At 30.2% G+C, this 13036-nt stretch overlaps 1 protein-coding gene across 1 annotated transcript in view; it reads left to right on the top strand.

The window, feature by feature from the left end:
• The window catches only part of LOC107443793 (dentin sialophosphoprotein-like), a 35878-nt gene extending 23085 nt beyond the window's left edge, over positions 1-12793 (top strand). The window contains exons 3-7 of the mRNA XM_043040867.2: positions 441-527; positions 3689-3772; positions 6154-6273; positions 7437-7482; positions 10632-12793. Of these exons, the coding sequence (XP_042896801.1) occupies positions 441-527; positions 3689-3772; positions 6154-6273; positions 7437-7482; positions 10632-12121 (1827 nt within the window). The 3' untranslated portion in view covers positions 12122-12793. The remainder of the gene's footprint in view (positions 1-440; positions 528-3688; positions 3773-6153; positions 6274-7436; positions 7483-10631) is intronic.
• The last annotated feature ends 243 nt before the right edge of the window (positions 12794-13036 follow it).

Below are 13036 nucleotides of genomic sequence, written 5' to 3'. Positions count from 1 at the left end.
ATCAAGCAAGTATGTATTTCTATTCTAAATATGTATTATCAATTTTGGAAAAAATATAAATATTTTTTCATTAAAATAAAACTTCTTAATTAGTTAGACATAAAGTAAAATAAAATTGATTTAAAGAGATTTAAAATGAAATTAAAGTGAAATTTACCTTTAAATCCTGTATTTTTAAACAGGCATTAATTTTTTTAGAATCTTTGAGCTTATTTCTCTTTTTTCAATTCTGTATTTTTTTTCACTTTAAATGAATTTTGCTTTTTAGTAGTAATCTTTCTTTTAACTGTGAATTGAAAATACAAAATTGTGCAGAATAAGTAATCGATATATGGGAACTGAACATTTTATTCCTAAATATTTCTCTTCGTTTTTTCGAGTTATTAGATATTTATATGAAAGTAATAAGCCATACTGTTTAAAAATACTTATCTTTTCAGTACAGTCCTTGCTCTTACGGATGTTCAGTGAATGGAATCTATCAGTATTACAATGAAAAGGATTTCACTAAGTGTGGAACCAATAAAGTAAAGATTATTTTCTTTATACCTTAGATTATTAGATATGAAGATTATTTCTTCTATATCTTAGATAATTAGATATAAGGATTATTTCTTCTATATCTTAGATTATTAGATATAAAGATTATTTCTTCTATACCTTAGATTATTAGATATGAAGATTATTTCTTCTATATCTTAGATAATTAGATATAAGGATTATTTCTTCTATATCTTAGATTATTAGATATAAAGATTATTTCTTCTATATCTTAGATTATTAGATATGAAGATTATTTCTTCTATATCTTAGATTATTAGATGTGAAGATTATTTCCTCTATATCTTAGATTATTGGATATAAAGATTATTTCATTTATACCTTAGATTATTAGATATAAAGATTATTTCTTCTATATCTTAGATTATTGGATATAAAGATTATTTCTTCTATACCTTAGATTATTAGATATAAAGTTTATTTCTTCTATATCCTAGATTATTAGATATGAAGATTATTTCTTCTATATCTTAGATTATTGGATATAAAGATTATTTCTTCTATATCTTAGATTATTAGATATAAAGATTATTTCTTCTATATCTTAGATTATTAGATATAAAGATTAATTCTTCTATATCGAAAAAAATCCCATTTTTTTCATAAAATGCTTTTTCCAATAAATTAGAACTATTCAAATACGTATAAATATTCAGGCGATACGTAATACTTACAAATAAAAAACCAGTTGCTTATTTGTAAGTTTGGCATTTGTGTATTTGAGTAATAACAACAAACAAAACGTGTTGCTACGCTTAGTAATCTCAATCGCTTGGAAGTGACATACACAAATTTTCTTTCGGCGGACCGTGCATGGATCTCGATTTGAAAATCTTTAACTAAATCATTAAAAAAAAAGAAAAGAAAATGGAATGGTTTTAATTGATTACTATTTAATAGTCTGAGCCGCGATGGCTCAAAGGATAGAACGTTAGCCTTCCAATGCGGCGAATCGGGTTCGAATTCCATATCCGGCTTGCACCGACCACAGTGCTGACTTGAAATATCCTCAGTGGTAGACGGATCATGGATTAGAGTCCCCTTGCCATCAGGCTAACCATGGGAGGTTTTTGTGGTCTTCCGATCCATGTAATGCAAATGCGGGTTAGTTCCATAAAAAAGTCCTCCACGAAGGCAAATTTCTCCGGAGTCCCCTTGTCTTCTGGATTGGGTTCAAAATTACAAGTCTACGGAGTTGAGCATTAGTAGCCGTAAACCCATAAAATTGGGTTGGCTGTTCAGCGACGGTTATAAAATAAAAATTATAAAATAAAATATTTAATAGTCTGAGCAGCACTGATTCAGGGGATAAAACATTCACCCAATGAGATAACCCCGGTTTGAATCCCAACTGTGGTTGCTTGATACGAATTACGCCTCTGGCTGGGGCCGACTACAGTGTTGATGCAAAATACCCTCAGTGGTAGACGGATTATGCGTTAGAATCCCATTGGTGACGAGCTAACTATGGAAGGTTTTTGTGGTTTTCCTCTCCATATAAACCAAATGCGGGTTTGTTTCATAAAAAAAGTCCTCCACGAGGGCTAGTTCGCACCAATGCTTAATTCAGAAGTTCCCTTGTCTTCTGAGTGGATTAAAAATTACAAGGTTACGGAGTTGAACATCGATAGTCGTATTACCAGAAATGAGTCAACTGTGCAACACCGGTTATAAAACATTAAAAAGTGTACTTAAATTGGAAAGTAAATATGCAGTTGTAACTTTAAAATGACGCAACTAAATATAATCGCGAATATTAAAATAACGCGATAATAAATTTCACAATTAATTTGATTCTAAAATAAATATGGTTTCTAGTTAGATAATTTTAAATAAATAAATATTTTAATTTTAGATTATGTCACCCATAATAAATTAAATACAACTTCTCTCTTTGGGAAAGATTCCATGTCTTAACTTTTACTTTTGCTAACCGCAATTACCAAAATTGGCAACCTATATAATGTTTTTTAAACTGCTGTGCAGTCTGCATAAAAAATAAACACAACAGACATAAACTATTTTATTTCGTTATTCTGAGGTCAAGTTTGAAATGGAACGATATAGAGCAGGGGTTTCCAACTTACATGAGGCCGGGGGCCACAATTAAAAACACAAGTCAAATGGCGGGCCGCAACTTTATCAAAATTTGATGTAGGACTCTTTTATGCTTGAAGGAACATTAAATATTACTGTCAGATTTTTACCAAGTTGTACAAAACAAAAGTATTGAATTACAAATTAAAATAAGAAGTAGATTTTTAAAAATATTTAATTGCATATTAAAAAATTCGGGCTACAATAACTTTAATGTGCACCTATGTATTAAACAATTAATGTGCAACAGATATCTAATTGTTAAGATATAAAACTTTAAAAAGGTTGGTATTAAAACTTACATAGTAGCACACAAAATGTTCAATGACAAAATTGAGGTTTGTCTGCTGCAACCACCAGAGAATAGATATTTACATTTTAAATTTAAAATGTACAAATGTGTGTGTAAATATTTTCGTCCAAAATGAGTGGTTTCAAAAAGTTAAATCGGAGAATTTCTTCGAGAAAATTTCTGATACACACATGCTAAATTATATTCACAAAATAGAAAAAAATGAAGTAAAAAAGAGCAACATACACGATTATTTTTGAATTTGAATAAATATTTTCTTGGATGTAAAAGCTGAGAAATAATTTTTTTTTGCACCGTTGGTATGATAAATTTCACAGAAACGAAGAAATTAGGTTTTTATTAACGAGAAAAGTATTTTAAACCCATATAGATTTTTTTACGAAAATTTTCCGCTAAAAAATTACAACTAATATATTTTAGTTCGCGGGCCACAAAAAAACGCTCCGCGGGCCGGGTGCGGCCCCCTGGCCGCCAGTTGGAAACCACTGATATAGATGGTAAAATAGTGTAATTTCCTTCCTTATCTCATACTTTTCTTATTTTTTGTATAAAAATATATTTTTTTAAACGATTCTTGCAATTAGGAAAAACTTTCTTTTTTGTTCGTGTAATTATTTGTTACAATGTCTTGAAAAGCACAAAAATGTAAATGAATATTTTTTTTAATATTTATGTTCCTTTAAGGAATTATTTAATTTTGTTTTTCAAATCATTTAGATTTGCTACAGTGGCCAATGCCGTGATATCGGTTACACCAGTATCTGTCAGAAAATATATGGAAAAGATTTTATTGGATTAGAGGTAAAAAGATCTTTTATTTTTTATTTATTTTTATTTTTTTGCAAATCTTTTCAGTGAAGTAGAAACATCATTACACTGAACATGGAAAAAAAACTATAAGCAGATTATTGTATTTTTCTTATAGGGTATTTAGTATTTTTTTCCAGCTTTTAAAATATTTTGGTTCTGCAATTGCACGCAATTGTTGAACCAAGATCAGATGCAATTAAGATCTTGATTACATCAGATGGATCGTTTATTATGCTTACTATTATAATAAAGTGATATCATTAAAACTTACGAAACAAAATTATTTCTTTAATAATATTTTGTAACAAAATGTATCATTTATGAAATGAAAGATTGCATCATAAAAATTTTCAAATACAAACATTGTTCTGATGCAAAATGAAATCTTATGAAAAAAAAGTTACTCATAACCTATCAAAATTAAATTGTTAAAATAAATAAATTCGCAATCGAAACTAAAAAATATATTTTGACATCCTTTTTGTGAATCTTCGTAAATTATTAAAAAATTTTCGTGAATAATTCAAAATATATTCGAAGATAAAACTAATATAATGTGTGCATTTTGTGAGAAAGCCTTCAGGCTTAAGGATTTGCTAATATGATATCATTAATTCAAACCATCAATTATTTTTAAAAGGTAACAAAATTTATACGTTATTATTATATTAATTTAAAAAAAGTTGGTTGTAATGATTTTGACCACTACTATAAATAATTTAAATAAACCTATACAAGTCCTATCATTGCTCTTTTAAAATTTTAAGTGTTTGCAGAGTTAAAATAATTCTTATTAACAATAGGAAAATTACAACCATCTATTAATTATTATTATTATACCACTGATTAGTTCGAAAACAATTACCTCTTTAAAGAATATAAACTAAAAAGCATTAAAAAAATGGTAGGCATGCAATATCGAATACATTGAGATCCATTATCATTTACGCTTAATTTCTTAAAATTATTCTATGCTAATTTAAAAACAGTGTATTTTAAGAGAGAAAATGTTTTAAAAGTTATTTTTAACTAATTTTATACTTTGTGAATAAAAATTCATTCTTCAACGCTCAATGCCCTAGTTTATTCATGCTACATTTAATTCTTCTAATGTATTTGGAATAAAAGTTTATATTCGATTACACTTGGGAAAAATTTTTTTTGTTGCATTCTTACAAACACTTAATTTCACTTGATTCGGGTGTTTGAATTTCACGTCTGAAAGTAGTTTGGCTCCTAAAGCTACAGATTTTTTTTTCTTTCTGAATGGCATTTTTAGAAGAAAGAAGAAATTATTATTACGATATGTATTTTTAAAGAAATGTGCCAAGTTTAAAAACGTGGTAAGTAACAGGGGGTCGCATAGATGTTGCGACAAATGTTTAGTGAGTTAAGGCACAACATCAGGGTTGAAATTGCTTAGTAAACCATGCCCAGAAACCATTGCCTTCATAAACCATTGCCTCATAAGCAAATAAAGTTGCTTCTCTATTATGACTTGTTCAGAAGAAACAATTCATAACCCTAAAGCGCCCGTAGCGGCATAAGACGATATATCCGGTAGTGAATTCTTATGCTCTTTTAATCCTAATGATGTGCCCTAACTTTGATAGAAGTTTGTCGTAACATTTAGGTGACGCCTGTTAGATATAACGTCTTGAAACTTGTACATTTTGGCAAAAATAGATTAAAAATATCATTAAAATACTGTAGCTTCAGAGAGAAAATGTTTGCAGATTTAAAATCAGCGATACAAAAGGATAAAAAATCTGTTAAAAAAACCTTATGCAATGGAAGAAAATGTTCACCAGTGTTATTTTTGGAATTTGATTCCTGTAGTTAAATTATATACCTGAATCCCCGTATAGTAAAAGGTGACTGATGCACGTTAAATCTGTCGGGTCTCAAAGTCCTCCATATTCCCATAACAAATCAATACCTCTGGGGCCACAGAATTGGAGATTCGTCTTTCTCTGGATCAAGTCAAGATTACGTTTGAGCGAATGAATGGATGTATGAATGGGTCCACCCTATAAACGGGCGTGACGTATAGGTGGGGCAGAAGTCGAATTCTTGGCCATAGATGGCGCCACTGAAAAATCAGAACAATCGCACTCTCTCTGCTTTAACGGCATACGACGCCAACAACAACAATTATATACCGTGATAAATTTGTCTTCATAATTTTCTTTAGACTTGATTATGAAAACGAAATATCTCAAAATTTAGAAAGAGAAATTAAAAGTAAATTAATTAGCAACTAGTTTATTAAATTCATACAGAGTTTTTACTTTTCTGTCTATGCACGATGGTTCCCTCAATTGTATTATTATTAATCTTAATAATTTATTTTTAAGATATTTCTTTTTCAGGATCCGTTTAACACTTGCCAGTTCCAATGTATTGGAACATTTCAAGGTTGTGGAAAAATATTTGTGGAAGATGTGCCAACGAATGCTCTTTGTGTTGTTGGTTTTTCCAGTAATTTGGGAGTAAGTAAAATATGTATATTATAAAATGACTCATTTGATTTTTTTTGTTAAAGAGTAGCAGCATGTTTCGGAGAAACTGTTCTGAAAAAAAGTTGAAAACCGAATAAATTGAATAAACCGAATAGAAAAAACTAACCGAATAAATTGAGGAAAATTAAATTTATAAAAATGGTAAGAAAAAAAACTTTTGAAAAAATTTAAGCGAGCGGGAACCGTGAATGATCTTTATGATGTACTGCTGAATCTTTTTATTGAAATTAAAAATTCCAGGCATGAAATCTTGAAAACAAACTTCTTCTAAATTCTTTTTTTTGGTATTTAAAAGAATACTTCAAAAAATTATAAGGCAGCAATTCACGATCATCTTTCTAAGATTAAACTGATTAATAGTTTGTGGAAATATTAGAAAGTTGAATTTCATACACAATTTTCTTAAAAAAAAGTTTTTGAAATATTGAAATGCTGACAATTTTTTTAAAATCTAAAACAGTTTCATGAATATTTGTTATTTAATATTGTGAAATTTTGAGTAAAATTCTTTTCAATATTTTCTTTTGGTTTTTATCTTCTTGGTCTGATTTTTAACAGCTAAAAGTACTGCAAAAATTTAAATATTTTGCGATTTCAATGAAAATAAATATTTTTAACTTTTCCTTTAAATTGAATATAAAAAATAAAGAGCTGGTATATTAAATTTTTTATTTTTCTTTCGGTTAGGTTAAAATTAAAAAGCATCAGGATTCGCGTTGATTGTTTACACTGTACAAACTATATTTTGACTTACTGAAAAATTTGATTAAGAAATCCATATTACATTTCAAAATCTTTTTGATAAGCTTATGTTTTTTTAGAGTTTCGAACTTTTATCTATGAAAAGTAAAAACAGAGTAAAAAATAAATATTTTAATGTATTCAAAAATTTATATGAATATCAATATCAAGTTACACTCTTGCTGGTTCTTCATTTTCCATATTAGTTCAGGTAAAAATGCTATGTAAAAAAAATGTAAATGTAAATGCAAATGTAAATGCAAATGTAAAAAAAATAAATATTTTTTTCACTAGAATTCTGTTTTAAAATTATTTCCCCATTGTAATAAAATAATTTGTAATGAAAAAAAAATGTAAAATTTCAAAGATGCAATCTTAAATATTTTTTTCAGTTATGCCAAAAAGGAGTTTGTGTTTCACCAAATCCTGTTTCACCTCGTAAGTAAAATTTTTTTTTTAAATATTTATATAAGCTTATTTCACATGCGAATCGTAAAGTTATAATATGTTGCATCCAGTTACTTTAATACATGTTATAAATTATGAATTGGTCGTTTACTATTTAATTTTGATTTATTGCGTATTAGATGATAATTAACTAGTATGAAAAGATGCTTTACGCTAAGTTTTAATATTTTGAATAATTTAATGCTATGATATTTAAAAGCTTGCAAATATATCAATTGAAGATTTAATAAAGCTTTTTTCTGCGCAATTCTAAGGAGTATAATTTTCTTAATGATATAATTCTATATTGGAATGCCTTTAACTTTTTTATCACTCCGTCATCACCTCNGCAAACCGATACTTCCAATTTGTTTATTTTATACATGTGCTAATTTCTATACTACTATTAATGTCTGATAATTTCTTTTTATGTTGTTTAATACCTTACTATGTGTTGTATATTGTGGGTAAGTTTCATAAAATTCCATGTGTAATTTCTTGAGTTATCGCGATTTTTGTGAATTTTCCTTAATTTATGATAACCAGTGTATATAAGACATGCTAACTCGATTCTATGGCGTGATACCTTTTCATAGATGAAGGTTGATATTGTCGATAACAACTCTCCCCACATTGGTGACCCGGAAGCAATGTGAACATGCCTACCTAGAGAGAAACATCCACTTCGATATTAACACACCTATTTTGATAGTAATGCCAACTTCGATCTGTACACTCCTACTTCGATGGATGGTCCACATTGAACCGTTGACTTGCTACTTGTGACTGCGACATTATCTACTTCCTCTCGCTGTTGCTACTCAATCTCGATTACACATAACTTCGGCCTATACACACTCGACTGTTAATGGCAACACAGGAGCGACCACGACCGCGAACATAATACAGCTCTCATGATCAGCACTCAAAAAGTGCGGTGATTTTAATACAGCTCTCCCGTCTTCTCACAAAAGGGCAATGAATCAACTAGTGGTATCCGTTCATCGAATTCTATCACAGCTATAATTCTGGTGGGAGAGTACTGTAGTGTATCTACCACTACAAAAAATACAATTCTGATTCACTACTATATAAGACATGCTAACTCGATTCAATGGCGTGATACCTTTTTATAGATGAAGGTTGAAATTGTCGATAACTATTCTCTCCCCACAATCTGTATTTTATGTGTCCTCCGCTTTGAGCGATAAGAGCATGTGCACGTCGTGTCATTTAATCACGCAGATTCTGAATGTAGTGCGACGAAAAAGGCTTTTTATATGGCTTCGACTAGATGCCAAAGTTTAATCTTACTGTGTGTCTAATGAGCTGTATGAGAGTGGCTATCAGATAAAAACCCAGACATGCTCAATAGGAGATATACCTGGGGAATAAGCAGGCCATGGAAGAAATAAAACCTGTTGCGCACTGAAGAGAGCTTGTGCAGTCTTAGAAACATGTCATTATCGTGTTGAAATAACCTCCCGGAATGCATCTAAGAATAGAGAGGATCTTTTGCTCAACAATTTGCCTTTTGCGAGTGTTTGTTGTTGAGGTTACAAGCAATTCGCACTGGATGGTACCGACAATTGTACCCAACAGCTACTCACACCATGATGCTAGGCGTTTTTGTGGTATGGAAAAACGGTGTGGAGGAAGACGGTACCTTCTGTAATGTTTATCGCGTACTCTTCCTTCATTGGAATCCAGATTGTAGTGAGATGAATCGGAGAAAATAACTTGTTGCTACACGGCACGATGTGCAAAATGTTGCTGAGTCCAAACGACATTCGTAACCATATTCCATTGAGCAAACACCAGAAAGAACTTCTTACGGTCCGTCATAGGCACGCACATGAGGTGTGTGATTTCGTAACGTGTAACAAATATACTAGTAAAAATAAATCAATCGAGTTGATAAATAACTCTTAGTAATTAAAATAATAATTGATTAATTAATAATTGATAATAACTGTATAATTAAAAATAATAATTAAGTAAAAGGCTCCATCGAAATTGGATCATTTCAGAAAACGATTAGAAATTCCAGAGGTCAAGAAACAAGGGTAAACTTATTTGTTTTATATGATTTGTAACCATAACAATACCTATAGAACTGAAAAAACTAATTACTCCCAAATAAAGAATTTTTTTTCTCCCTGCATAAGTAATTAAGTTCGGCTAAATTAATAAAATAATCAAATTATCTCTTTGTCTTGGCTTATTATGATTCGCAAAAGCCAGATTTCAAATATATAAGTCCCATCTTTACTTTAACAAAGATTGAAATCAACGCAGTGATGTCACAACTCCTCGCCTTAAAGATTAGCTTGTGTTACCTATGTGGACTTGGGTAAGTAAAATGGAATGTACGGTAGAGAATGGGATGTATCATTGTGTATGGCTGTTTTTAATTAGAACTGTTCTACAATTAAAATACTAATAAATTTTCTTTAAATACTAATGAATTTACTTTAAATACTAATAAATTTACTTTACTAATAAATTTGCTTTAAATACTAATAAATTTACTTTAAATACTAATAAATTTACTGTTCTGCTATTAAATTAAAGTTTTTNATACTAATAAATTTACTTTAAATACTAATAAATTTACTTTAAATACTAATAAATTTACTTTAAATACTAATAAATTTTCTTTAAATACTAATAAATTTACTGTTCTGCTATTAAATTAAAGTTTTTGAGGATTTTACAGTCAAATAGAGAGGATGGGCTAATTTTCATATTGTTAGGAGTATATTATATCTTATTTTAAAACTAGTACATATATAGTTGATTTCTGTTGCTATACATTGAAAACAAACAAGATAGTAAAACATTACATTTCTTAGACTTTAAGGCTCTCTACTTCAAAATGAAAAAGGCAGAGATCAAAAAAATATTCAAATAAAGTTTCTATGTATTTGAGTTACGAGTCATTGAGTGGAACGGAACACTTATATAATAAAACCTTCCTTTTACTTCTTTTTAAAAATCTTGAACTATGGCATTTTCAATTCAGTTTTGTAAGAGCAGAGATTTCAAAAATCGAGGAGAATTTTAAACAAAATTGACTGTAATTATAAACATTTATCTGCACTCATTATTTATCTTACATTTATTTATTCTAATTTTAGGATATCCTGTGGCATTTGCAGGTGGATTAAGTAACACTATTGGAACACCAGCTGATTCTGCAACCCCAAGAGGTTATGTTTCACTACCAGAAAGGGTTGTAAGAGGAAATAATATTGATAATAATCCAAGTGTAGGATCTCAGAAAGTTGCTTGTTGTGGTAATAATCAGATAGGAAATGATAACGAATCATCTGATAATAGTTCTGATGAGGACAGTAGTAGTTTGGAAGAAGACAGTGGTGATTCGAATGAAGACAGCAGTGATTCATTGGGTATTTCTGCTGAAGACAGCAGTGATTCATTGGGTATTTCTGCTGAAGACAGTAGTGAATCGGAAGAAAATAGTAGTGGTTCGAGTGAAGGTAGTAGTGATTCGAGTGAAGATAGTAGTGATTCGAATGAAGATAGTAGTGATTCGAATGAAGATAGTAGTGATTCGAATGAAGATTGTTGTGTATCGGAAGAAGACAACGGTGGCTCAGACGAAGACTGTTGCGCATCGGATGAAGAAAACAGTGACTCCGACGAAGATTGCTGCAATTCAGATGAAGATGGCAGTGATTCGGATGAAGATAGCAGTGATTCTGATGAAGACAGCAGTGACTCGGATGAAGACAGCAGTGACTCGGATGAAAGCAGCAGTGAGTCGGATGAGGATAGCAGTGATTCAGATGAAGAAAGCAGTAGTTCTGAGGAAGATAATAGTGATTCGGATGAAGATAACAGTGATTCCTTAGGCGAATTGAATGACGATAGCTCTAGTGGTAAGAGCAACGGTGGTTCGGGTGGATCAAGCGGTTCAAGTTCTAGAAGCTCTAGTAGCTCAAGATCTAGAAGTTCTAGTAGCTCAAGATCTGGAAATTCTAGTAGCTCAAGATCTGGAAATTCTAGTAGTTCAAGATCTGGAAGCGCTAGTAGCTCAAGATTTGGAAGCTCTAGTAGCTCAAGATCTGGAAGTTCTAGTAGCTCAAGATCTGAAAGCTCTAGCAATTTATTATCAGAAATTTTAAGTGGCTTAAGTACCTCGAAGTCTGGAACCTCTAGCAATATGCTGTCTGAAATAACTAGTGCTTTAGGTGCTGATAGATCTGGAGAAACGTCAAATGGAGGAGTGCTGAATAACCTATCATCAGGAAATGGTGGTTTATTAAGTGTCTTAGAAAAACTATTGTACAATTTGATAGAAAGCCGAAGTAGTTCATCTTCAAGTGCGTCAAGTTCTTCATCTAGTTCAGCTACAAGTTCATCATCCGTACTTGATAAAGTAGGAAAGGCAGTAAATTCTGTTCTGAGCGATACCACAGGAAAAGCAAGCTCGACAAGTAGTTCATCCTCCAAATCTGTAACAAGTGCAACAAAACGTGCATCATCCGCTGCAAGTTCTGCGACAAATTCTGCCTCAAGTTCATCTCAAAGTGTGCTGCAGAAAGCAGGAAGTTCAGGAAGTTCAGCTGTAGGTGGGGTTGGTGGCGCTGTTAACTCGCTATAATTTAGAAACAATGTCATTAATGTTTGTTATAACAAAAAATATAATTGTTGTTGAAATTATTTCTAAATTTACTAGATTGGACTTTAAGTTGCCAAACATTCCAATTTGTACTCCAATGAAATAAGTAACATGTTTAAGTACTACACAGAAATATGGTTTCGCTTGCACATTTCCACAATGAGTTTGTATTTTCCGGGAAGGTTTGAATCGCAAACTTAAATGGTATTTTAAAAATATATATAAAATTTGTATGAGGTTGAAAATTCAATACTAATGATCAAGTTTTTAACTTTTTAATTTTTTTTTTGAATTTTGTGTTTTCACTGGTCACGAGAAATTTTAAATCAGTGCAAAAGCTAAGGAATTTATTTTGAAAGTTCTTTTTACTTCTAAACTTTATTTCTATATTTGATTAGATACAAGCATTTTTTAAAATTTATGATTTAAATTCAAGTTAATTTCTGCTAATTTATATTACTGAATCAATAAAATGCATTTTAAAGATTTTCATTAAATCGTTTCATATATCAATGTAATTCTCTTCTGTTATCTCAACTAAAACAGCTTTATTGTCTGAAAAGTTACTGTTTTTTTAAAGAAAGTAATAAATATTTCCTGATAATTTTACTTGTCTTTACTTGAATAAAATAAAATATATTTGACTATCCTTTACTTTTCAGTTACTTTATTTTATTTGAACTGTTGATGAACTAAACAAACCATTTCTAAGTTTTGTATTTTTCGTGCTTTAAATTTTAGATTATTAAAAAATGAAAAGTTTTAAGAAATTTTTGAGTTTCTGATAATAAGGCCTCTTGTTTAAATGCTCTATGAAGTTCCTAATTCACACCAAGAAGAAAAAAAGAATTGTCAAAATTACCAGAAAGTGGTAAAATTTTAGTAAAGGCGGCCTGG

The sequence above is a fragment of the Parasteatoda tepidariorum genome, chromosome 4, assembly GCF_043381705.1.
Source record: "Parasteatoda tepidariorum isolate YZ-2023 chromosome 4, CAS_Ptep_4.0, whole genome shotgun sequence".
Lineage (NCBI taxonomy): Eukaryota > Metazoa > Arthropoda > Arachnida > Araneae > Theridiidae > Parasteatoda > Parasteatoda tepidariorum.
Note: the sequence above shows the minus strand (reverse complement) of the source record. Positions and strands in the feature narration are given on the sequence as shown.